The 24946-nt window shown below is 52.2% G+C and overlaps 7 protein-coding genes across 7 annotated transcripts; 4 read left to right on the forward strand and 3 right to left on the reverse strand.

Moving 5' to 3' along the window:
- Nucleotides 1-1926: 1926 nt before the first annotated feature.
- On the forward strand, nt 1927-4278 carry COCSUDRAFT_36336 (Metallo-dependent phosphatase; the record flags this gene model as incomplete). Its single annotated transcript, XM_005648727.1, has 5 exons — nt 1927-2066; nt 2917-3118; nt 3792-3793; nt 3881-3943; nt 4173-4278. 5 exons carry the CDS (start codon nt 1927-1929, stop codon nt 4276-4278), a joined length of 513 nt encoding a protein of 170 aa, XP_005648784.1.
- A 1114-nt stretch (nt 4279-5392) lies between these two features.
- COCSUDRAFT_36337 (integral membrane protein) lies at nt 5393-7205 on the forward strand (the record flags this gene model as incomplete). Its single annotated transcript, XM_005648728.1, has 7 exons — nt 5393-5500; nt 5618-5746; nt 5861-5939; nt 6073-6176; nt 6317-6439; nt 6734-6866; nt 7144-7205. 7 exons carry the CDS (start codon nt 5393-5395, stop codon nt 7203-7205), a joined length of 738 nt encoding a protein of 245 aa, XP_005648785.1.
- Nucleotides 7206-7876: 671 nt separating this feature from the next.
- COCSUDRAFT_28713 (40S ribosomal protein S8) lies at nt 7877-9626 on the reverse strand (the record flags this gene model as incomplete). The annotated part of the gene is made up of 6 exons (XM_005648729.1): nt 9592-9626; nt 9291-9363; nt 9051-9186; nt 8839-8898; nt 8331-8555; nt 7877-8023 (listed from the first exon to the last, which is right to left on the reverse strand). Exons 1-6 carry the CDS (start codon nt 9593-9595, stop codon nt 7877-7879), a joined length of 645 nt encoding a protein of 214 aa, XP_005648786.1. The 5' UTR covers nt 9596-9626.
- Nucleotides 9627-10437: 811 nt separating this feature from the next.
- On the reverse strand, nt 10438-15545 carry COCSUDRAFT_36339 (FAD/NAD(P)-binding domain-containing protein; the record flags this gene model as incomplete). Its single annotated transcript, XM_005648730.1, has 15 exons — nt 10438-10501; nt 10771-10954; nt 11221-11293; nt 11516-11650; nt 11888-11986; nt 12198-12296; nt 12481-12606; nt 12893-13060; nt 13264-13320; nt 13448-13621; nt 13828-13932; nt 14049-14172; nt 14295-14346; nt 14447-14539; nt 15521-15545. The coding sequence occupies 15 exons, from the start codon at nt 15543-15545 to the stop codon at nt 10438-10440; spliced, it is 1578 nt and encodes a 525-aa protein (XP_005648787.1).
- COCSUDRAFT_83686 (hypothetical protein) lies at nt 15341-18158 on the forward strand (the record flags this gene model as incomplete). The annotated part of the gene is made up of 8 exons (XM_005648869.1): nt 15341-15412; nt 15527-15760; nt 15903-15981; nt 16112-16221; nt 16483-16717; nt 16917-17077; nt 17153-17269; nt 17775-18158. The coding sequence occupies 8 exons, from the start codon at nt 15341-15343 to the stop codon at nt 18156-18158; spliced, it is 1392 nt and encodes a 463-aa protein (XP_005648926.1).
- COCSUDRAFT_47203 (hypothetical protein) lies at nt 17048-20438 on the reverse strand. The gene is made up of 10 exons (XM_005648731.1): nt 20239-20438; nt 20023-20132; nt 19825-19920; nt 19553-19702; nt 19268-19425; nt 18877-19007; nt 18692-18750; nt 17775-18590; nt 17153-17269; nt 17048-17077 (listed from the first exon to the last, which is right to left on the reverse strand). The coding sequence occupies exons 1-8, from the start codon at nt 20279-20281 to the stop codon at nt 18459-18461; spliced, it is 879 nt and encodes a 292-aa protein (XP_005648788.1). The 5' UTR covers nt 20282-20438; the 3' UTR covers nt 17048-17077; nt 17153-17269; nt 17775-18458.
- Nucleotides 20439-20596: 158 nt separating this feature from the next.
- Nucleotides 20597-24611, forward strand: COCSUDRAFT_47204 (DUF605-domain-containing protein). Its single transcript, XM_005648732.1, has 10 exons — nt 20597-20793; nt 20880-20948; nt 21055-21279; nt 21515-21785; nt 21931-22149; nt 22445-22607; nt 22882-23144; nt 23719-23772; nt 23878-23950; nt 24106-24611. The coding sequence occupies exons 1-10, from the start codon at nt 20746-20748 to the stop codon at nt 24203-24205; spliced, it is 1485 nt and encodes a 494-aa protein (XP_005648789.1). The 5' UTR covers nt 20597-20745; the 3' UTR covers nt 24206-24611.
- Nucleotides 24612-24946: the final 335 nt, after the last annotated feature.

Below are 24946 nucleotides of genomic sequence, written 5' to 3' on the forward strand. Positions count from 1 at the left end.
GAAATCACATGGCAAGTCCCTAGTCTTTCTCTAGAACATTCGAAGTACAGATCCAGGGATAGTACAGTCGAAGTATTCTTTCATTTGTGCAGGGCTCCATATGCCTGGCCACAGGCCAGATACGGCCACTGTCTGCTGCTGTGACACCCGTCCAGTCTCCAGTGACTGTGGAGTTCAACCAGTTCCAGTTGGGCAGCAATGACCTGCCGCTCACAGAGGCTCCTCTGGCCAGGAACAGCGGTCCCAATGACCCAGAACAGATTCACATCACTCTGGGAGGTGACACACTGCATGCCACACTGCAAGCCTCCTGCACCCGTACTCCTCTCACCGCCCTGTTGCTTCAGTTATGTACCGTAATCTAAAATTCTGAAGACGGATGTTGATGCAGGTCCTGGTGAGATGTACATCACATGGGTCACAGGGAATGCCACAATGCACAAAAGCAGCCCTCAGCCTCCGGAATCTGTTGTCAAATCTGAGGTGAGTTCCTCGCTCTACTGAGCACATGCATGCAAGGGATCTTGATTGCATCGGCTTGGAGGCAGTTGGCAGGAGTTCCCCATGCGCAGGAAGGGCGATGGTCATAGGCACTTGCAGGCCCAAGGCAGGTGTCAATGGGCTGAGTAGTGGTGACCAGGTGTTCTACGGAGTTGCAAAAGAAGAGTTGAACTACAGCGAAATCGGCTCTTCTACCTATTATGTGCAGGTCGGTCCCATGAGGTTATCTCATGCTCACCTCAAGAAGGACTGTTTATTGCACTGCAAGGGAACCAAGCAGTGATAATAGAGCTTTCCTGCCATTTCCTGAGGAGCCTGTGTGTTCGTGGGTTGCGCAGAACAATACCGGCAAGACAGTCGATCCGAACAACAGCTTCTATGTCTCGGGGCTGATCCACACTGTGCTGCTCAAGAACCTCACTCCCAATACCACCTACTATTACAGGTCTATTCATCCTTTCTTGCCTCTCTATCTTTATATCAATCAAAATCAGAGCAGTGGCAGCTTCTAGTGCAGGAGGAAATTGCTCACAGCATCCAAAAAAAATGTTGAAGGTGCCCTCCTTGTGCAGGGTGGGTGACAAGAATGCTGCCCAGAGCGCGGTGTACTCTTTCAAGACAGGGAAGCCCATTGGCCCATCGTCCTTCCCGGCGCGGATCGGTCTCGTCGCCGACCTGGGTATCACATCCAACTCATCAGTCAGCCTGCAACACCTTGCAGCCAACAATCCGGAGATAGCTCTGTTTGTTGGAGGTACGTCCTCTGCCATGTTCAGAACCACTGCAGCGCCTGCCTTTCTGTAAGGTGCAGGAGTCTTCTGTGTAGCTCCTTTGAGCCTCTGATGAGATGCCCAGCATTAAAACCAAGGTATGTGGCTGCACTTTCAGTGGAGCTGCATTTCTCATCATGCTGATGTCTGTGTCTGTGCGCTTGCAGATTTAAATTATGCAGACACCTACACGGCGGATGGCCTGAGCTCCTACTACTACCCAGCCATTTTCCAGGCAGGCAACAAGCCGCCTCAGCTGCCCACCAGCACAAGCACCTACCAGCAGATCTGGGACGGCTTTGGGCGCTTCATGCAGAGTGTCGGCCTCTCCACTTCGGTGACTGAACATTTTCCTTCATTTAAATTGTGTTGTTCCTTTTAATTCCGCTCCCCCAACATCTTAAAGAGCACAACCTTCAGAAGGAGAAAGCAATACTCCCTGGCTGGTCAGGTTGCCCAGGTTTGCTCACTTGAATGTACTTACTTTTTGTAGTTATCTTGGTTGGAGGATTCAAATTCGCCTCTGCAGCCATGCTCACAGCGCTATTCATCAACCCTCCTGCGGATGGCTGCTTCTACTCTGTGCAGGCTTATAGCTGTTTCAGTTGATAATCAGAGAGGACTTGTATTGGTTGCTGTTCTGCAGGTCCCTTACATGACTGTGGCGGGCAACCATGAGATTGAGCGCGACTCATCCGGCAAGGCATTCCAGTCCTGGAGCGCGCGATACCCCAACCCACATCAGCAGTCCAACTCAAGCAGCAACCAGTACTACTCATTCGACTACGCTGGCGAGTGTTCCATCACAACCAGCGACTCCTCTTGATGGTGCTGGTGCTCCTGTCGGCATTCTTTACCTTCCATGGCCTCGCCATCAAATTGTGATACATGGTTCATCCAAAAGCGCACGCAGCGAAATCACATGTGCGTCAGGACAGACAGTTTGGGAGGCATGCAAACATCTATATTAAGGCTGTCTTGGGCTGCAAATCTGCAGGTGCCCACTTTGTGAGCATTGGCGCGTACGACGGCCCTGGAAATGCCAGTGCCCAGTACAAATACCCCAACGGCAATTACCCCCACACCATCATCAGCAACACCCAGGTGACCCTGCAGCCCTTGCTCATCTCCATTTCCACTGTGGACTGTGAAAAGAAACTGTTGTGGCATGATGGTGCTCTGTCACGTTATGTGTGCAAATTGCTTCCTGCTCATCGCTTCCTTCTCAGGAAAGCACACCTGCAGCACTTTTATTCTAGTCTGTCATGGAAAGAGTGTGTGATGACTGGCCATCCAAGCAGCGGCTTGGAGGCACTCTGCACGTCATGTGATAATAATCTTCGTCAATTGCCTGCCTGCTGGTGCAGTTGGCATGGCTGGAGGCTGATCTCGCGGCTGTGGACCGCTCCAAGACCCCCTGGATTATTGTCCAAACACATCCACCCTTGTGGGCCCCCACTTCCCAGAAAAATCCCCTTGTCTGCAAGCATCATAGGGCCGGCAGGCACTCCGTCTTGTGTATGCCTTATATGCTCAGACTGCGTTGAGCAGCAGGAGTGTCAGCTGAAATGCTATGATATGGTATGGCCTTAAAGGATCAGATGACATGCAAATGACATGCAAGCAAAAGAGGTGTCCTGCGCAGCTACAACACATACAACAGCCACTACAAGGAGGTGGAGTGCTTCCAGCAGCAGATTGAGGACGTGCTGCACAAGTATGGAGTCAACTTCGCATTCTTCGGCCACGTGCATGCCTATGAGCGCACCAATCCCCTCCTCAGGTACATGAATGACCCCTGTGGTACCGTCCACATCACCATTGGAGACGGCGGCAACATCGAGGGGGTGAGTCACTCTCCCTTACCTTGCAATCGTTAACATGTTGCCAATGAGCACCTCTTCCAAGTCCATGTTGTTCATGACATCCATGGCTGCACCCTGAATATTCAATAATGAGGAAGGCAGGTTGCTGCCATGGTGCTGTAAAATTTCTCAGGCATATACAGGCTGAAAAGACATGGATGTGACGGTTCTTGATTTCTGTTGTAACGTAGACAATGTTTTGATCAGGCAGGTGCGTTCAGGGCATGAGGGCTTCACTTAAGCATGCATTTCTTGTCTGTGTTGTGCAGACATACAAGCACTTCATCGACACGCCTCCCTTCCCAACCAACTGCAGCGTGCCCCAGAACACCCTGAATGCCCCAGGCAATTTCGCCCCCCTCTGCGCCACATTTCAGGACTATAACACCTCAGAGGGGCCCCGGTATTGCCCCACCAGCCAGCCCTACTTCTCTGCTTACCGGTGCGCGCCTCCCTTGAAGCCCTTCTTCTACTTTTCCATGGTGTCTTGATACATGCTGATCAGTCAGATCTGTGACCAATGGCATGTGTCTCCTGCGCGCTGCCCAAAAAATATATATCTATTACGTGACCTGAAGACGTCGAGAAGCAGTGGGGCAAATTCAATCGGTAAGGATTGTGTAAGGCTCTTTATCAAGCTCTGAGGCCTTGACAGATGTGAGGGATGCAAATTCTGAAGGCGGCTTGTGTGTGGGATGCATTTGTGGTGCCATGATGATGAGGTTTTGGTGCAATGGTGTGCAGGGAGCCGAGTTTTGGGCACGGTATCCTGGAGCTCAAGTCGCCCTACGAGGCAACATTCCAGTGGTGGGTTCTTACTTTCTCAACTTTGCATGCATGGATTGGGTAGCCTGCTGATGTGTGCTGGTAAGTTAAAGGGCGATTGCAGGGCACGACTGGCAAATAACATTGGACATGCATGCGCATGCATGCGGGGCTGCCTTCAGCTGCCTTCCTAGCGCATGAAATTGAACTGGTCATTTGTTAAGTGGCAAAAGGTGCATCAGACAAACAGGCATGCGCTGTTGCTGTGCAGGTTCCGCAACCAGGACAATCTGCCGGTGGTGGCAGACAATGTCACTGTTGTGCGCGATCTCAGGTGCCCCAATCAGGGCGCGCCAGTCAAGCAGCCCGGCGTCTGAGCTCCTCGCACATTTGCGGGTGCAGTGGCCAATGCACTGCTTGAATAGATCAAAAGATCATAAGATGATCATGTATTCTGTCTGCTGGCCCTAAGGGGCAATCCTTACAGGAGTGTATGACCTTAGGGCGATATTTTTCCCTGTACCTCGCAATTTTTGCTTGTATGGACTGAAATTTTCGGACTCCACTGGACGCATTGGCAGTGCATACTTGGCAGTACATAGTGTGCTAGAAGTGAGAGCCTCTGAACGGCCCTCTTTTGCATGCGAGTTTGGTAGTATCAACTTGGATACTATTCTAGATGTAGATTCTAGAAGTCGTAATAGGAATATTGAATAGGAAACCTAGCCAGGCAGAATCATATGAATCCTATATGCATATAGAACATCCCTGACAGCATAACTCGACCTGAATGTCGAGCTTGAATAGCAGGCTTAATGATTTGCGAAGCTCACATTCAAATCTGAATTTGAAGGAGCTGTCCCGCTGAATCGATTTGGGCAATCTACAAATCATAAATGGGGTGCACCGTCAGGGGGGTGGTTTCCCTCGGCTGCTCCACCTCATTCATGACGCCCCTCAGCTTCTTGTGAACTTTCCTCATTTCAAGCAGCTTTCATCCAATCCGAACAGTAAGTTTGTCTGATCAGTCCTTATCAAAGCTGTCTGTTGATATCGCAGACTATTTCGCTCTCAGCAGAACACCTGTAAGTTCGCATTAAGGCGCGCAGTTTGAGGGTGAAATATCCTTGCGATTTCTCCTTGGAGATTCTCGATGAAGTTGTGTTGAGAATGTTTTGGATCCGCGTGCGCAGCTTGAACTTGGTGTTCACACCAAGCACACCTCTGTAGGATGGAACAAAGTTGTTCTGTCTGCAGCAGAGAGACTGCCTGACCATCACAGGTGCTCGTGCTGCCCAGCACAGACACTTTCACAGACTGGACAGAACACGCTCACCAAAGAGGGCAGCAAGGCCTTCGACAAATTTGCACACCACGGGGTCATCAAGCAGCACCCTCTTCGGTGGCAGTACAATGCTGCGCACTGAGGCAGGAACCCAGGGCAGAGTAGAAGGCAATGGCGTCGGTAGGGCTGACAGCGCGCCATCAAGGATGGACAGCAATCCTGAAGACCCACAGGACGCAGATCTCCTCCTTGATGCTGAGGAAGGACTCGACAGTCCAAAAGGAAGACCTGTAAGGCGTACATCAACTAGAGAGGTGCGGTGAAACCATCTTCAAGGCTCCTTGCAGGTCCATCATGGCTACTTTATTGGCACTGTTGTTCACACCTTCTTGATCAACTCCTGACAGAGGGCTGTGTTGTGTACCGCGCAGGCTCTGCACTCTGTACTTTCGAGCTGGGTGTCAAGGAGGTTCTTTGGGGGATGCGCGGTGCTGTTTCCCATGGTCATTACTGTGTACATCACCTGGTGGTTCCTCACCTTCTTTGACAACTTCTTCTCGGTACGAGCTCTTGCTTCGGTCCACATGCTGCAATGATTTGTACAAGGTATCTCACAACTCCCATCTTATCAGAGGCTTTATCTTGCTAACGAAGTGTTGTGGGGTGTTTAACAGCCTGTCTACGAGGCCCTCTTTGGCTTCCACGTTTTTGGCCTCGGCTTTGTGACATCCATGGGCTTCATCATCGGCACAGGTAAGTGCTGACAACTGCTGACCTACCAGATCATTGGCACATTCCTGAAGAAGGGCAGCTGGTCCTGTGGTTCAATAGCACAGAGAATGGTGATGCGTTCATGCAATTATAAATGCCCCTATGTGCTGCGCAGGTGTGTTTGTGTCATCCTGGTTGGGAGGGCTGCTGCTGCAAGTGGCAGACTGGATTATCAAGAAACTGCCCCTCATCAAGCACATCTACTCTGCAGCAAAGCAGGTGTGCCCCTGCCGTTTCCAAAGCCGCTTGTGCTTGCGCTTCTGCATCATAACTACAGCCGTTGAAGGCCCCTGCATGTCATGAGAGCGTGCAAGTTGCTTCGCCAGCTGTGTGATACAGGGTGGATTGTCGTCTGGCAGGTGAGCGGGGCTGTGAACCCTGCGAACGAAACCACGGCATCGTTCCGGGAGTGCGTGCTCATACGGCATCCCAGGCATGGCGAGTATGCCTTCGCCTTCATCACAGGCACGACTGTGCTGCAGGTGCGCGCACCGCTGCCCCCTCTCTCTCCATCCCTCCACGCATCCTGCTGCCTTAAGCCAGCTTGTTCTGGGGCATCTCTGGATGCAAATTGGTCTTGCACATTGCCCTTTGTCCATGTCCAGGATCGGCTCAAATACACAAGAGGCATGGTCATGCTTTTGAGAGCTCTGATCATTTGCTGAAGCGTCTTCTGTGCCAAGAAAAGCCCTGATCCATTGCCAGGTACAGAGCGGGTGGGATTGTAATGGCCCGTATCAAGTGCTTAAGATTGAGCGGCTGCTGGTGTGGTGCAGCAAGAGGATGGGTCGCCGGGGATGGAGCTGTACAGTGTGTATGTGCCCACCAATCACATCTACGTGGGGGACATCTTCCTGCTGGGCCGAGAGGATGTCATCCACACCAACCTCTCCGTGCGAGAGGGTCTAGGTGAGACTGCTCTCCTGCGCCTGCTTTCCATTCTGCACACAGTTCTCACTGCTGTGCGGAATTTGGATCTGCAATGTGGTCGTTTAATGCTCCTGTGCTGGGGGATCATTGTGCTGTTGCTGCACGATGTGCCCTGGCAAGGGTTCCCTTCCTCGTATCTCTTTGACATTGTTGCATGCATTTCTCTCTCTCTCTCGTTTAGATGTGTGCCAGACTGCTGCCTTGTGATGACACAATCGAGGATGTATGCTTGACGGATGGAGTGCTATGGCTGCAGAGATCGTTGTTTCTGTGGGCATGGCGTTGCCGCGCAACCTGTCAGGCTACATCAAGACATAGGCTGTATCCTGCGGAGTTTTTTTGGAGTGTTCCCTGGTGGGGGTTGGGAGTTCATGGCCTGTGCACACAATTCAGGGTATGCCTGGAAATAAATTGTAGAGTATTTTTGCCTCCTGTTTTGGTGTTGGAACGATCAGAACGACTGCCTTATCCAGAACAGCAATGTGCATGTGCTGTGCTTGCCTTCATGTTGCCAGAAATCAGACAGAGGCTCAAGACTTGACCAATGGTGACTAAACCGACGTGACTAACACCGCGATAAATACATGTACATGTGATGCTTTCTGCGGTCTCATGAGTGATCACTGGGCTGCAGCTTTGCGTTTATCTGGCTTGCTGGAATTGTTTAGGTGCCGGTGTGATGGTTCAAGAGAGGCGTGCAAACAATCTTGATCCTCTCTTTCCCTGGTGAAGGATTCCAGAGCATTTACAGAGGAATCTTTAGTGAGTAACGACAGAAACGAATGGCCTCAGTAATCGTTCATTCCAGGACCTCAAATTTTACAAGCCATTATGCTAGCAGTCTCGACATATCACTTAGTCGTGACAAAGGTAACCAAGCACTGGTCACTGCTTGCTGCATTGCACTGCACACAGAGGCAGCGCTGCAGAACACGGTACACAATAGAATTGCAATTGTTGAAGGCCCAGCTTGTGGCAGGAACGCCGGCCTACTTGGACTTCTTCTTCTGCAGCTTGCGCTGGTAGAACTCCAGCTCCTTGCCCTCCAGGATGTAGCCGTCGACACGGCCACACTGCCCCGGCCGCGAAGAGATGGCTGCCAGCAGCCGACCGCCAGCAAACTGGGCGTCCAACACCTGCAGTGCACAACAGCAATATGCTTTGGAATTCTCCTTTCTCATGCACTCTACTGATCTGGGTCATCCGCCCCTGATCCATCCCTTTGGATGGTGCATCATCATGTTGAACATCACAGATATCGGTTGCAATAAAACAGGCGTCAATTTGTATATCACATGATGATGTGATCGTTGAGCGCTGCCATCAGCCATCCCTGTAGGTCTAGACCACAGGCAAAGGCTGCCAGCATCCTATTTCCAAGGCTCTTTCAGGGTCCTGCCATGTCAAGTACAAGGTGATGCACGAGACAGGAGCGGCGCGCACCTCGTCGAGCTTGTGGTTCTGGTTGCGCAGCTTCAGCTTGCGGTCGACGTGGTTGGAGGTCTTCTTGGCCTCCTCACCCGCCTTCTTCTCCTCCTCAGCCGCGGCCGCAGCGCCGGACTTCTTCTTGAGGCCGGCTTCCACGCCGTAGTGCTGCGTGTAGAACTGCTTGAAGGGCGTCGCGTCCACCTGCACGATCGCGCTCTTCACCAGCGTCTGCGTCCGCACCTGCACACACATGCCAGCACCTACATCAGCGCTCATGGTATTTATTTTTTAGGGTGGATCTGTCAGAAAACCGGCAAAGGAGACAGGAGTTGGGCACGGGGCCAATCGTATCTACAGGGCAACACAAAAGGCCTCCATTGTCACATCGCAGGCTGTTCAATATAACTCTCGGTCAGCTCAGGGCACTCCTCACCCCAAGAGTATGGTGCTTTGGGGAACACATAAAGCAAGCAGCAGCCAACTGGAAAGGAAGGTATGCGCACGCTAGGCTGTGAAGGCTTACCAGCTCGTTGTTGGAGGCGTTGTACACGACGTCCAAGACACGAGTCTTCCTGGTCACAGCCTGCACCACACCATACACACTTTGTCATGTAGAGGCCAAGAGCTATGGCAGTTTTTGTCACCAGCACATGAAAGCTATCCAAATCTCATTGCAGCTGGCTCATTAGATTCACGTGTTGCGGCTTAAAACGGATGAGCAGCTGCAGGGCTCACCTCTGAGCCCCAGGAGAAGTTGCCAGAGTCCAGGCGCAGAGCGCGGAACTTGAAGTTTCCTCCACGAACTCGCACCCTCCTCACCGTCACATTAGATGACAGCTTTGTGTTTGCAGGCTGACGTCCCAATTCGAATCTGCACATCAGAAAAATAACTGAGAACCTTTCCCTCGATCGTTGTCACAAGAGCTGGTGTGGCCCCCAGACCAAATACGTGTGGCTGTCCGGAAGAAGGCTTACTTCCTCTTCTTGCGCCATGTCTTTTGCTTGCCGCCTGTCAGGCGCCTCTTATGGAGAGAGTCACGGGAAATACCTGCAGAGCAAAAGCTTTCACATCAGGCAGCATTTTCAAGCAGGAAAGGACAAGCTTTCGATGAATGCTTGAGTATGTTTCTGTATCAATCGTCTGAGATAAGAGACCGGACAGATCGTGCAACAATGCATCAGTGCCTGCAACTAAGATGTAGCAAGGACTGCATCGATGCCACGCAGGTCCACATGCACAGCAGTCACAGGCGCATCAATGTAGAATGATTCTCACCCATGACGCCAAGCTTCTCCCCCACAAAAGTCCTGCTGAACAAATCTGTGATCTCGTAGTAGCAGAGAGGCGGCTCTTTCTCTTGCAGTTTAGCGACCCTAACCTAAAAGGTAGATATAGAAACCCCTGAGCTAGAGGGTGAACTCCCTGATGAACCCTATCGGGCTTTGTATAAACGAGTGAACTGTAACCTAGCAAACCCACCACTTTGTCCAAGAACGGCCCAAAGGATCCGCTCAAATTTCAGTGGTTGGATATAGCTGTAGAAGGATGTATGGTCGAGAAACTTGAATGCGATGAGTTGCTCTTGAATATGCTATAAATATGGGCTTACAACACCATTCACTCCTTCTCAAGCCTACATGCCGGACAGACTCAAAATAACACCTCAACCCGTATCAATCACTGATGAATCTGTACCGATCAAGCGTTGCGACACTGCACCCAATGGCTCCTTCACTAAGCCATAAAAGACAAGCACTGTCAAACTTAAACCAATAGAACCCTTGGAAAAATTCAAGCCGAAGTACCTAAAAAATATACAGGGACTCTCTCACTCCACCATCCACAGCCATAATCACGCTCAGCCCGGCCAATTTTAGTGCTGTGTCCAGACTTCATGCATTCTGGCAAATCACTGCCGCGGCATAACCGTACATGAGACATGCACACCACTCTTCCAAGCAGCTGCGCAGCATGCTGACATGCATGCATATACACCAAACACGCTCAATTCACATGGCAGGTCGTTGCTTCTGGGCCTCCCAAGAGCAGGCCACCAAACACTCGGGGTGTTCCTTTGCGTTGATTAGTGATGCGCTCTTATCCGGGTCCTTGTGCCATCGCTCACACATCTGAGATGTCCCTGCCAAAGATCTTGGCCTTGAGGAAATCCCTGGACACCAGCCACCTGCAGTGCAGAGCAAGCTCAGCATGCTGTTTGCGCTCTGCGTTTACATGCACCTATCTAAATATGCATCTTTACTTCAAGCACCAATTCAGACACCAATCAGCAGTGTCATGCGAGGCATTTGGGCCTGACTGCAAATCAGGCTGCTAAGCTCGAATACATCTCCATATTCAAGCACACAATGCACACTTAGAAGCTGGCACCAACAAGGTTACTAGTTTAGCAGAAAATCGGCATGCTGCTGAGTAGCGGGAGGGGCGCGGGCGCACATGTTCTTGTAGGAGATCTGCATGAACACCTCGGCGGACTTCCAGCCGAGGCCCATGAGCCAGCCACGAATGTAGCGGAGAAACGGCGCCGACGGCCCCGGGTCAAGCACCGCCTTGTCGTGGCCTATGTAGGCGATCGTCCCCAGCGGCTTGTACTCAAACTCCGGTGCATCCTCTGGCACCACTGTGCATCCACAAGATACCCTTCAACTCTTGCAGAAGGTAGCCTTATATTCTTGTTATCAATACATGCTTTTCCTGCCCGAGGGAAGGTACCTTCTGCAGACAAGCTGCACGTAAGAGGCTACCAAAATTCTTCCCCTTGTTCGACTCGCCAGATCCAGGCAAGACCCTCATACCGTACACAGGTCCAAAAGTGTTGAGGCGGATGGTGTCAAGGAAAAACTTGGGGGCAAGAAGAACCGAGGCAGAGACGAGATAAGTTCTCACCTTCTTTGGTTGCAGGATCAATCTTGTACTTTCTGAAAAGCTTGCCCAGGTAGTGGCCTTCCTGGTGTGCAGCCTGCACACATCACATGAAAAAGGGAACACTGATTCCAGCCCTCCCCTGAGAAGTAGACCCACACTGATCGTTCCAGCACTGCTCTTATCAACCTCCCACAGATGAGCAGCTGATCTTAGAGGCAGCTCAAGGTAGAATGAGGGCAACACACTGAGGGTTGAACAAATGGCGACATATTACTCAGCTGTGGCCTTAGGGGAGAAGCTTCAGTGATGAGGTCACCTGGGCAGTGGCGGGAACGGAGCGCAGGCTCTTGTCCAGCTCCTCCAGGTGTTTGAGGAAGGCCTCCTTGGAGAGCACCGTGTTTTTGGGCACGCGCGCCGCAATCTCCGCCAGCTGCGGATACTTCTTCACGTTCTGTGCAAGAGCAAACACACCAGACCTGAACTTCCAGGTCTCATCACCTGAGCTGGGCGGCCCAGCCTGAGAAAAGCAGAGCTGCTGCATTGTGTGAGTGCACAGATGAATTATGCATGAGTGCATGCCTGAATGCCATCCCGTACTCATCAGCAGTCAGGTATGCAGCCCAAAGGGTTGGCACGCACGTAAGGGTGCAAGGAAGAGACTGGTCTGAGGAGGGGAAGAAAGCCCCACCAGGAGGAGCAGCTGCTGCAGTTCGTCTGAGGACAGCATGCCATCATGGTTTGCATCACCCTGCTCAAACAGCTCCTCTGCATGCCGCAGCACCCTCTCCTGCTCACATCACCATCCAGCAGACATCAACAACCACATCCTGCTTTCTGCCTATTTTAAGCATATCATCCCGAGGGCTCAGAATTGCTGGCAACCATGCAAAGGCAAAGCTGGGGATACTGCATGGGATCTTGGGCATTGCGCGAAGTTGATTGCAGATTGGACACATTGCGAGGAAAAGTGCGTTTATGCAGAAGATGCGGGCTCATGCCTGCTCAATGGTAGCGGCGTCGCCAAGTGCGAAAATACTGTCAGAGCCCTTCACGCGCAGGTTGTTGTCCACCATCAACGAGCGCCAGTGCTCCTGCCCCTGCAATTGCTGCAGCAAGGCCGGAGCTCATCAGTCCGGACAGCCTCAGGGCATCTTCACACAGGATCAAAAGATTGCACAGCCAAAAGGTGCTGCGCATACCCACAAAACCCCTTCTTTCATCCTTTTACAATAAAATTTGGTATGGGGAGTCGAGTACAAGAAAGGATGGTGAGGTTCGCACGTCTGCAAGGCGCTCTGCTAGGGGGTGCATGCGGATGCCTGTGGTCCAGATGCATGTGCCAAAGGGAATGCGGTCGGTCTCCTTGCCCTTCTGCACCACTACCGCCCCTGGCTCCACTGCCTTCACCTGAGCAGCATGCAATGCCCACCTTCACTATTGTTATAATCCCCCCAGTCTCCTTCATCCTGAGACAAAGACAAAGTGCAAGGCCAAGAACTTCCCCCGGTCACCGGCTGTTCATGGTGAGCCATGCACTGCCAAATGATAGGGCAAATCTCGCTGCGTGGGTAGTGACCGAGGCAATTCTCGGCTGGAGTGCGTCTGCAGGTTCCGGAAGCTTGTTCAAGCAATCAGGACTGAAGGAGCAGTACTACTGCCGAGCTATTGGCAGGAAAAGGAGGATTCTGCGCACCCGGCAGGCGAGAACGAGGTCGATGCCGGAGCGGCGGAAGTGCTCGGTGGCATACTCAGCGATGGTGCGGTCAAAAGCGCTGAGGATGTGGTCATGGCTGTCTATCTGTTTTATTGTCACCTGGCTCCTGGTTATGCGCGGGAAGTACCGCAACATGTCCTCCAAAATCTGCACCCCCAGCCACCAGCTTAAAATTCCTTGAGAGTGGAGCAGCAATTGAGAGGCGCAGAAACATTCTCGGAGAGAAGTACTCACAAAGAATCTGTACAAGTATCTGCCAGAATATCAAAACAATGGCTGTGTTACTCCCTGTGTCTATGGAGACCTGCTATTGAAAGGCCACTTCCCACACAGTATGAAATGGATCGGGCTATCACCAGATCGTTCATCTCTGCTGCCAGCTCTGTGCCTGTCGGGCCTCCACCCACCTGCCAGAAGTACTCACTTCAGTCAATAAAAGCCAAAAGGCCTTGAAAACCGCATGGCAAGTGTCAGCGCATGTCACAGCAAAATAAATGGAATACACTCCTCTTGACTCCAACAAAGGGAGCTCACGATGACAAAGCTGAGGAGGCGCTTGCGCTCCTCGTCGGTGGTGTCTGGCAGGTTGGCCAGCTCGAAGCATGCATTTATGCGCTCTCGCAGCGCTTTGGCGTCCTCTGCGCTCTTCATGTAGAAGCAGTTCTCGTCCACCCCCGGCACGCCAAACGTGTTGGTCACTGCGCCGATCTGGGCACATGCATGCATGCACAGACAGTGCTCAATCCCGCGTGCATGCATCTCTCAGACTGCATGTCGCAAGGGATGCTGTGACGCCACAGATGGTACTGAGCTGCTCACGATGTATTTTGTTGACAGAGAGGTAGATACTATGCCATTAGATCTGTGACAGGCGGAAGTAATGAAGGATTTGCTTATCCAACGGAATGACTCACCGCCACAATGAGGACATCATACTTCATCTGGAAGGTGTGATCCTTTTGGCCCGCGTCCGATGCTTCCCTGAAGGGCTTCGTGTAGCCGCATGTCAGAATCTTCTCCTGAGGGCACCAAACTTACATGAGTCGCTCTGCTGAGAGCATTCCTGTTGCAAGAACCTGCGCCAATGTCACAATTGATGCGGAACATTCTGCAGAATGGAGCAAACCAGCGGTACCTTTGCATCGATGTTTAAGCATTCTGCTTCGTAGTAGTTGCAGCGGGCGTCCAGGTGGCTGCGAATGGGGTCTACTATGGAGTGAGTGTCCACTGTGCCGGTGGCAGATGCAGGCAGCAGGGGCCTGCGCTCCATCACGTCGTCAGCGCGTGAGGTTTTACACAGAAGTTTCAGTGCTTGCTGTCAAGCATCTTGGACCACATGTGTTTGCAAGGGAGCAGAAAGCTGGGGGCAGTTGCGACGTACGTGTACAAGAAGTAGTTGCGGGGGGACACGATCTGCACATTATACTGGTTACCTGCAAAGCAGAACAGGTGGTGTTGACGAATGGATCACCAAACCCAGCTCAAACGTGTTCGGGCAAGTGTCATAGTGAATCAAGAAGGGACGAGACGCACTATGGAGGGGCTTGAGCGCTCTCAAGAAGCTAATTGCTCCCCAGCCAGTCCCAAGAATGACAATAGTGGGCTTATCTTTGCAGTGGAAAGGCTCTGAAGCGCTTGCTGCAGGCGCTGAGGCAATAGTGCCACCGACGGCAAGCCCTGATGACACCAGTAATGTTAATGCGGATGCTTGAGCAGGCAGCACCAGACTGCCGAGCAATAGACAGCGATTGCCGCTGACGCTGAAAATAGCATGGACCACTTTCGAGCCCCATAAATGACTTATTATATCGATTGCTCAGAATCAATAGCCATCATTGAACACGAATGTACTTGCTAGGGCCATATCTCAATCAAGAAATCCAGAAAGGGGATATGCTTCACCTGTAAGACCTAGCCAAAATGCCCACTTCCCCCAGGATCCTTCTCTATCTGAGGAGCTGCTCAAGCTAGATAGGGCTCGAATCTGGTAACTAAGATTGCATCTTGCATCTTGTCGAACGGACCCGAGGTGCCTGAACGATAGAACCTGAGTTGAAACTCTCACGACACGCCTCAGCATCTCGTTTCCTCTGCCAGATATACCTCACGAACTACATCCAGAAACGGTCACTTTGAAGTCAATGTGCATCACGTCTGGCGAAATTTGCCATCGCGCATTGAAAGGGCCAAGGAAATTCGAAAACAACTGGCATGCTGCCGGCACGTGCAGCTAACTGTAAGAAGCAAGCCTGTTTTTGCCTTTGGGCCTGGATCTGAAGCTTAATTTTCTGGATCAAGGGATGGTACGAGTACTATGACTCATTACAAGAGGGTCTGGCTTGCTGTAGGTCACCCAAGTGCTGCGTTTTGTCAATGTCATGGCTTCCTTCACAGGTTGCGTAGGACGGCAAAGGATGACCTGCTTTCATGAATGTACATTTAAATGTATGTAAGGGGTACAATGCAGCTCTCAAGACCTCATGCTTCTCCCGACACCAGGTGGGATGATAGCTGGTGAGCAGTGGCCTCTACGTTATGTGCACCCACAAGGTGCACCGTACCATTGTGTTTCTTATCATCTTTCTTCTCAGTACCACGGACTCTTACTTTCAGGTGACCGGAAAAAGCTCATTTCGTCCTGGATACCCGGTTCATGCCAGGATCGTTGTAACCCCAAGTAAGGCGAAACTCAGCACAAGAGTGGCATTTTCCGTCCCAGAGAAGAATGCTCTTCCTGCAAAAGCCAGGGGCGAGACACCTTCAGTGCAGCGGCAAGCAGTGCAGCACTTCCGCAAACTTGCAGCTGCTGCCAAGAGAATCAAGAGAGACTCGGATCGGTTTGCCAAGGTGTGGGTTGATAATTACCCAGTAGAATCCCACACTTACTTTCTGTGATCAGCCTGTGGCAAATTTGGCTTTTACATTGCTTCTGGACATATGAAACTTACGGGTGTATTTAAAGCACTTCCTTAATCTTGGCGCTGTGCAGGCTCGACAGCCAACACCTAAGAAGCTGCTGGCAATGATTGGGCTTGCCACTGATGCCTCTGGTGCCGTGAAGCTCGCAGGTGACCTTCTGTCTTTGCAGGCCATCATCGTGAAGGTCCCCGAGAGCGCAGAGGATACAGTAGCCGGTTGGAATTGCCAAGAAGATTTGCCAAAGTTTGCCAATAAAATGCCACTTTTTATCTGGCCCAGGTGGCTCAGTGGATGCCCTGGGAGCGCAAGGCTTAGCTGATCTGCTCTGGGCATTGGCAGCGTTTGGTGGAAGGTCCTATTTCAAGGATGAGATGGAGGCAGTGTTGGAGGTATGCTGCACTCATCCTGGTCCCTAAGTACCTATGACCTGCATTGGTTGTTTTGTTGATCATCCATAATTTTCTGGACGTCTCTGAAGCATCGGCAGGTGGGTGATTGCTTGCAGATCGCTTCACATGCAGCTGTTTGTCTTGTTGGAGGATTCTGCAATTGTCTAATAATCTCAGTGCTATCATTGGCTTTCCCAGCTTGCACTGCACTGCTTTGCACTGCCCTGAATGACATTTGGATGTGTAATTGTCTTTTCACAGGTTTTGGATTTTCAGCAGCAAAAATTTACTATGAGCGGTCTGCTGGATGTGACATGGGCACTTGCATCAGCCGCTCACTGGACGCCAAAACTGGCAGACCTCGCTGCAGCAGTACGCGAGCGCGGTGGGCTCAAGACAATAAAAAAAAATTATCAATTCACGGGATTGCTCTGGAGCTTTGCTCAGTTTGACCACAATCCAGGCCTATTCTGCGAGGTGCTGCCACCCAAGAAAGGTAAGCAACAGCTTCCATGTACATGTGACCTTGCTTTGCAGTCTGCCTGCAACAGGTGACCTTGCTTTCTTTGGTGTCATTGTGGTTGCTGTGTCCTCCAGCACTTGCAGAGACATTGCTCCAGGAGGCCAAGATGCTACGTCACTTTCTTGTGGATCAGTCTGTATAACAAGTACTCATGAGATGGGGTATTGCGCAGTGGCCGAGTTTGAGACCCACCAGCTGATCACCGCTTGCTGGAGCCTGTGCGTGCTCCAAGAGACGCAGTCTGAAGTCTTCAAGTCCTTGTGGAGGGAGCTTGGCACTAGGGAATTGCCTGCGACCCCCATGAAGGACGCCATAGCATGTCAGCTCTGTCAGGTGCGCTGGTTTCACAACAGTCAGTCTGATGGCTATATTCAGTACATGGCGCCTCATCCCATGCTGTGACTGCAGATAAAGATGGAGTTCAGAGGGAAGGAGGATCTCCTCTTGGGCACGGATGTCCATGCACAGATACTTGAGAAGGCTGACAGGTGTTGGAAGCATGACCTGCGGACCACGGACTTCCATGTGCGCCACTGCCCTGGACTGGACTTCTTTCTGCCTGCAAACTCATGACTCAGCATGTCTAGGATTCCAGAGGGCGCGGGTTGCACATTATTTTGCGAGGTTGTCATTATTATTTTTTAGGATATATCTACCCAGCCCTCACGGCTAGGTGTGTTGCAGCAACCTCTCAATAATCGCTCTCCAGTCTTCCCTATCTTGGCACTTTCTCCACCAATGGCGATATGAATCCAATGAAAACCAGGTCCCTAAGGCAATCATTCCAGGATTTGACAGGCCTGCCTTCTCTCCCAGATCCTTTCATAACTCCAGATAGCAGCTGTTTTTGGCAGCCTGTCTTCCTTTAGTCTTGCCATCTGACGAAGCCATCTCAGCTGTCTATAATTTAGCAGATCAGCAAATTTTGGCATTCCTTAGCAAGATTGTAGCGAGAAAAGTTTCCTCAGGAAACCCCACCTTGGGCAAGAGATTATGATAGACATCTGAACAGAGAGCGATGCATGCGCAGATGTCGGCGCAGCATGCAGAGACATGCAGGGCCTTGAAGGGCATGGGTTTGGAGCACATATATGAAGATGTGTCCACCGGATATGCCGTGGACATAGCCATTCCCGAGCTGCGCATTGCTGTGGAGATAGATGGGCCCACCCACTTTGCAAGGAATGCCAAGCGCAGGCTCGGCCCCAGCATCATGAAGCACCGCCAACTCGACGACATGGGCTGGCATGTGTTCCCATTGACAGCCGAGGACTGGGAGTCTGCAGAGTCCAGCGCTGCAGCGTTACAGAAGCTGCGCGATTTCATTCGCATGAACAGTCTTCCAGGACCAGTTACAAACTGTCGGGCGGTCTTCAGTCCAGGGGATGTCAAAGAAGGCAATTGCGACGCATAGATTCAGAGCCTGAAAGATGCCATCCATTACATGTATTGATTGCTGACTATGACCAACAGTGCACATGCGGCTAATTGATATAGGCGCTTCCAGGCACACTTTGCAATTTTTTACCCCTTGTGACATTGCGAAAGCAAGTCTGCAACCCTAATCATGATCACATGATTACGAGCATGTGTGAGCTGGGCGTGTAGATACAAAAGGTATCATTTGAGAGGAGCTCCAACACAGTGCAGTGTCCAAAGATAAAATGCATTGCAACTCATTTTTCAGCTCGAAACCGAGCGCAAGGGCACCGTGTTACCTGTCCTTTCTGCTCTTCTTGTCTTTCTTATATTTCTTTGACAATTTCTTCTTCTTATCCTTCTTCCCTGAGCTCTTGAACGGGTGGTCAATCCCGGCTGCCTTCAGATATGCCTCCGCTTGCTTCAGCTGCAGATGACAATGCCAGAGTTATGCTTGTTAGCTGCAAAGTCAGCAAGTCTTATTAGCACTAAAGCAAAACAAGACAAGCCAGCACAGCAGATAATCACCTTTTTGCGCTTTCTGTGCTGCTCAGAGTCGCTGCTGTCACTGCTTTCTGCATCGAGCCCTGCATTGCATACCCCGCGTCGGAATTCTTCAGACATGCATTGAGGAGCTGACAGTGCCACTAAGCGCCAGCACACTCTGATACCAGTGATGCGCAAAACGACCGGTCAGAAGCATGTTTCTCTACCTGATGCACCTGGCACCATGATGTCCTCATCGGGCTCATCCACAAGGAGCTGCTGGTTAGAGGCTGTGATGTCAAACCCCCCTCTTGGCGGGCTGCGCTGGCCCCCTCCAGAGACATGCCTCACCTCATACCTGCACCCACACCCAGACAATCCTCAGCACCCCGGCAGGCACTGCTGAGGCTGTGAAGCAGCCGCCGCCCCACATGCACATGTACTTCATCCAACAACCACAATGTTGTTTGCATGGCCATCAACGAGTAGCGATTCTGTGAGTGCAGAGGCTGCCTGCATGACCTTTGGTGAGTATGACTCTTGGACTGCAGGAGTTGCCTGCATGGCCATCAGAATATACGATGTCTCCATCTGCGCATGGAGAAGATGGGGTCTCACTTCTCATGCTGGTGGAGGGCGCTAATAGCGCCCAGCATGTTGGCGACATATTCCTTGGGCAGGCCAGCTTGGGGGCGTTCCCTGCGGCCCTCCTGCTGGCTGGGAGCTTCCTGCTGAGGCGCCTCTGCAGCGGCCTCACTCTTCTCTGCTTCCGCATTCTGCGCTTCACCCCACCACCGGCTCATACGCGCTGCTTTTGTGACCACTAAAAGCTCGAGAGATCATGGACCAAGCAGGTGTTATGTAGCATCAAGAGGGCAGAATGCTAGTGGGTTGATGTGGCACCTGTTCAGCGGCTTTGCTCATGGCAGCGTCGTAGCCTGGCGGCTTCTGATACATGAAGGACACACCCTGCCGATCCCTATACTTCTGCTGGTCCTCTGCGCTCAAGTAGCTGAGAGTTTTCAAATACTCTTGCTCAGCGTCGAATTCTGCCTGCAGCAGAGATCAGGTGTGCATCATGCATAATTCATGTCATGCACGCTTATCCTGGGATACATGTGAGCGAACACATGCTCGCTCTTTGCACTGATGCGCAGCTGACACAGGGCATGTACCTTTCCAACCGCTTTTGCCTTGGCATCTGACTCGGCTTGTTGCTGCGCTTCGTACACCTTCAATTGATTCCTGTAATTGAGCGGATGCCACGGTTTCTGCGGCAAAACAGAACCTCAGCTCTTCCCTGCTGCCAAGCATTCTTTGCACTGGATGCATGAGTGCTCTGCACTGTAACATGGGCAACGCACTGAACGTACCTGATTCAGAAAGTTGTGAGACCACGCAGCGCCAACTCCTGGAATTGCAGGGTTGTAGTCCTCTCCAAGGAGTGCAGCCTGCTTTGCTCTGTCAACGTCTGCCTTCATGCCTGCAACGCCCAATTCGTTTCGAATATTTTGACGTGTTGGATGTGTACAGCTTAAGCAATTTAATCACCAAGAAGCAAAGCACCATCGAAGCCATCATCTGCGTACCTGCTAGGGCACCTCGCGCTGGTTCCTTGTGTTTGGGGGCCATGATTGCAGGGGGTAACAGAATCTACACCGATTGACAGCTTCTATACTATAAAGTTACAGATTTCCATTGATAGGCTCCATCAAAATTTCAAGCACTCCCAACGTGCAGGCACCTCATCATAAAATCTGCAGCAGAACACCTTTTCGATTTTTGTTCTTCCCATCTTTAAGGACCATAACATCTAATTAATGGTACTCCAGCAATCTGTTCTCTGGCATGCTCCAACCGCGGCCCGTCCTTCCTCTGACCGTGGGATCTGCGCGGTAGCTGATCAGCAGCGGTGGGCAGTTTCCTCTGTTGCATTCATTGGACTGGAAGAGAAGTGATTCTCCAGCTTTACATCGTGAGTACTAAATTTCAAACTCATCAAAATACTTGAATTGAATCCTAGGGGCTGCGATTCTGCTTTGGGAGTGGTCTTGAGAAGCGTTCATTGGGGAGAAGGTGTCCTTCTTGCTGAGAGAATGGGGTCAACAGAAGAGCAGAAGAAGGCAATCCTGCCTTTTCTGCAGGTAAGATCGCACCAGTGTATGAAGCATTCTCCTCTCTTTGATACGCTCCCAGTTGAAGATGTCCTTCGTTGTCTGGTGCTTCGCAGAGGGCTGATGAGGTCGCAACGGTGGAGCCAAAGGTGGCGTACTACTGCAGGATGTATGCAGTTGAACAGGTAGGGTGCCTGTAGTGCTCGATATGCAATGCAACAAGACGCTCGGTGCAGATGCTTTCACAAGTTTGTGATCTGTGGCACCTCCCGATTAATACTTCCCATGCAGGGCCTTGTCCTGGAAAACCGCAGCCCGCAGATAGATGGCGTGCTGGGAGCTCTGCTGGCGAAACTGGAGAAGGACAAGCCGGCCATCAGTGCCGGGCCGGACGACCAGCAGTACTGCGAGAACTTTGCTGTGAAGGTGTTCAATCGCGCAGACAAAGCGGACCGCGCCGGCCGGGCAGACAAGGGCACGGCCACCACCTACTATGCTGCCAGTGTCTTCATTGAGGTGCGCCCTCCACAGCTCTGCCAAGCTGCACACACTGCATCCATGCTCCCATCGAAACCAGCATCATGGGCCAATGTAATTGAGATCTTGATGCGGCTGATGGATATGTCAGCGGAGCCATTACCTTGGGCAGCATGGTGCTTAGTGGCCTGCCGCAGAGCCAGCGGGGCAACTAAAGTATGGTCCGAGTGCTGTCAGCGAAAGCAACGGCTACAGCTTTGGGTGCAACATGCAGATCCTGCGGCAGTGGGGCGAGCTGTCGCCGGACCTGGTGGACATGCAGCGCTACGCGGCCTGGAAGGCGGCCGACATCCGCAAGGCCCTGCGTGAGGGGCGCACCCCCGCCGCCGGACCCCCCGCCGACTCGGCTGACGCCAAAGCAGAAGCAGACCTCAAGGCGGAGGCCGACCTCCTGGACGATCTGGGCCTGCCGGCCGTACCAGGCAGGACACCTCCAAAGCCTTTAAAGCTTACATGCCTTCCCTGCATGCCTTCCTGGGAGGTTTGTGCTGTACTTGCTATACCAACAGCCTGATCGTGGAGACCTTTATGTCTGTGGGCAAGCAGCACTGGGAGTATCCCCATGCGCTGCTCGTTCTTCATGCGACATGCGCAACTGGCTGAAATGCCTGGCATGGCATGATGCTGCAGGCAGCCTGTCGGTTCCGCACACAAACGCAGCCCCGAGTGGAACCAACCCTGCACCGCCCACCCCGCCAGGTCCCCCGCCCATGCCACCGCCGGCTTTCACGGGAACCCCCAGCAGCCACAGCACAGCGCCCCGCTTCCAGCCGGGGAGCAAGGTCATCTACAGCGCGAGTGGCCAGGGAGGCGGCGTCAAGGGCACCGTCGCCAGAGTCACCCGAGAAGGTGCTGCTCTGTGTCCCTCGAGCCTCAGCCATCTTCAGGCCTGCGCGAGTCTCGTGTGCGCGCAGCCCAGTTGCACCTGCTTGTTACAGCAGTATAGCATCAGAATTATCAAGCTGCACATGCAGGGAGAGGTGTCTGTCTCGAAGCACCTCAAGGGAAGAGGCAAACGCTGCCCTTATCCACCTATGGGCATCCTAGGTGGAGAGCCACTCAGAAAGTCCAGAACCTTGATGCCATGAAAGCTCAAGCACCGGCGAGCCCAAGTTTGTTGGTGAAGGTGTTGTTATTGGTGCAGGACCGGAGGGCTGCCAATACATGGTGGCACTGAGTGCGGAGATAGTGGCAGCAGACGAGGCACAGCTTGCGCCCGAGTACGAGCCAGGGCAGCGTGTGGTGTACCACGCCCCCGACGGATCCCTCATGGACGCCAGCGTCGGCGAACTCAATGCCTCCCACTGGTGCGGTCAGACGAGGCTCTGCACCATTATATTTTGATGGGCGCGTCTGCATTTCTCAGCTCATCATGTTGTCAGCAGACAGGTATTTGTTGAGCTCAATGTGACGGCCGCCACCCAAATACTTCTTCAGACAGCTTGACAGTTGGATGCCTTACAGCCGGACTGCAGAGCTCTTGCCTGGGCCTACATGCTGATAGCATGCCAAAGACAGTGTTGCAGACCACTTGCAGACTTCACTGGGCCTGACCTGTCATTCTCCTGTGCATGGCCGCAGGCGCCCGACGTACACAATCACCTGCGACGAGGACGGGGAGCAGCGGGAGGTGATGGACACGCATCTGGAGCGGCTGAAGGAGCCGCGCTCGCCGCTCATGCCGGCCTCAACGCCGCCCTCCATAGCGGCCGTGTCCCCTTCAGTCGACGGCGATGCCTCTGCCAGCCCGGTTGCGCCGCCGTCCCCGCCGCCGCCGCCCGCCCCCGGCCTGCCGCCCAGGCCGCAGGCGCCCTTCGCGGCCTCCCGGCCTCCTCCCACGCCAGGTGGCGTTCCCCTCTGGTCCCTGCTCCATTACTGGAGACGCAGGGTAGATCTGCGGGCAGGCAGCCACAGTGCATCTCTGAAAAAGGTCGAGTCCGTGTATTTTCTGAATAAGTACGTGCGCACCACTGGTCCTTGCTCAATTGAGGTCCGAAGGCTTGCAAGAGAGCAGTGAAGATCCAGAGGAGAACGGTCATGTGGGACGTCCTCTGCTGTCAAGCGCATCCCATTCCAAAGCTGATGGCCTTGGAAGAGGTCACAACAAACACTCACAGAGGTTGAAGACAGCTTGTACTGCTAAATTTGCTGCCGATGTGGAGCCTGTACATTCGCCCTCCTGTCTCGTCCAGGCCTGGCATTTCCATGCAGAAACACAGTGATGCTGACACGTGTGCATCCCCAAAAGGAGCTCTGCCCAGAACAGGTGGCGGGGAGACTGTGCTAGTGCACGTTTGATGCAGTTTTCGGGGCAGGATGAGATAGGCTTGGTTATTGAGGCAAACAAGGTAGCAGAGAACCTGCAGTGTGGCTGGAAATTCATGGCAGCAATTATTAAAAGATTCTATGGTGGTGCAGGCCCTCCCCCGGTGCAGTCTCTTCCCATCCCATCCCCGCCCCCAGTCAGCCATGGTGCGTTCCACCCTGCAGCTGTATAGTTCAACCACTTCCGAGCCTGGAATGTGTAAAAAATCTCTGCCATTGCATGATCGCTGATGAGAAGTGTGTGCTTTGCAGTTCCAGCAGCAACCGTCCCACAGCCCACGGCAGGATTTAATCCCAGCCTGGCAGCGATCACTGAGGCACACAAGTGCGATCCCTTTTGTGGTACTCGCACACATCCTGTCTGCAACGGTAATACTTAATTCTATGAGTGATTGCTTGTGATGTTGGATTGGCGTGCTCTTCAAGAAAGAGTACATCTGATTTTTTATCGATTCTGAAAGGGGTGTGAGCTGCATGCAGGCTGGCAAAGTATGGAGCAAGCTCACTGGGCTTTGAGGATGTCCCTAGTGCCGTCAAGTACCTAAGCGATGCTCTGAAGCTGCTGACTCAGCCACATTAGCGCTGCATTCTAGAATTCTGAGTCTGATCTTTGAGTTGTGGCGCACCGTTTGCACATGATGCAGTCTGGAGTTCGTCATCTGCTTTATAGCCATGTGATTGTTAGATGGGTGAGCGTTAGGCAAGCAAGGAGAGCTCTTCTTAGCTCGAGTGCTTCTCGGTACGATTTTGCAAAGTTCTCACTGTTGGGACCGGTACTTGATTTGGATCGTCAATTGATAGCTAGTGAGTGTGGTGGCTAGTCAGTCTGGTGGCGTAATGAGTGCGGGGGCAGCGGTGTAAGGCTTAGCGCTCAGGGGGAGTTTTATAAGGTGTAGTAGAGCTTGGATTGGAGCCATCTGCGTTCAAACTTTGTGATACAAACAGCTAGACAGTGAGGAAAAATGTAATGCATGGTAGATTTGTACAATTATACATGTATATACAGGTATGGTACATCCTCGCGATGCTTAAGAACTCGCTGAAAAAATAGCTACTTCAGACTTGAAAACAAAGCCAAAGACACACGAAGTTGCTGCCATCCTGGCATACATGCATGACCTGAGGCTGTTTGTGAGCTGGGGGCATTCAATCTCTTTAGTGAATCTCTGCACGCAAGAGGTATGTATTACCCAGCTCCAAAGCATTGCAAGTATAGAGGCTAAAAATGTGACTGACCCATAATTGTCTGGAACAGAATGGGGAGAGTCTTAACATGCTGGGACACCGTGAGTCATCACGACAATACCGAAAAGAAGAAAAA

Source organism: Coccomyxa subellipsoidea, assembly GCF_000258705.1.
Source record: "Coccomyxa subellipsoidea C-169, whole genome shotgun sequence".
NCBI lineage: Eukaryota > Viridiplantae > Chlorophyta > Trebouxiophyceae > Coccomyxaceae > Coccomyxa > Coccomyxa subellipsoidea.

Bases quoted from the DNA above. Each gene is read 5' to 3' on its own strand.
- COCSUDRAFT_47203 (XM_005648731.1), bottom strand. From the start codon at position 20,281: ATGGCCCCCAAACACAAGGAACCAGCGCGAGGTGCCCTAGCAG. The intron at 20,133-20,238 runs GTACGCAGATGA...TGGGCGTTGCAG, and splicing joins AGCGCGAGGTGCCCTAGCAG to GCATGAAGGCAGACGTTGAC. The intron at 18,751-18,876 runs GTAGAGAAACAT...TATGCAATGCAG, and splicing joins CATGGTGCCAGGTGCATCAG to GGCTCGATGCAGAAAGCAGT.
- COCSUDRAFT_47204 (XM_005648732.1), top strand. From the start codon at position 20,746: ATGGGGTCAACAGAAGAGCAGAAGAAGGCAATCCTGCCTTTTCTGCAG. The intron at 21,786-21,930 runs GTGCTGTACTTG...ATGATGCTGCAG, and splicing joins CATGCCTTCCTGGGAGGTTT to GCAGCCTGTCGGTTCCGCAC. The intron at 23,145-23,718 runs GTGGCGTTCCCC...ATGGTGGTGCAG, and splicing joins CCGGCCTCCTCCCACGCCAG to GCCCTCCCCCGGTGCAGTCT.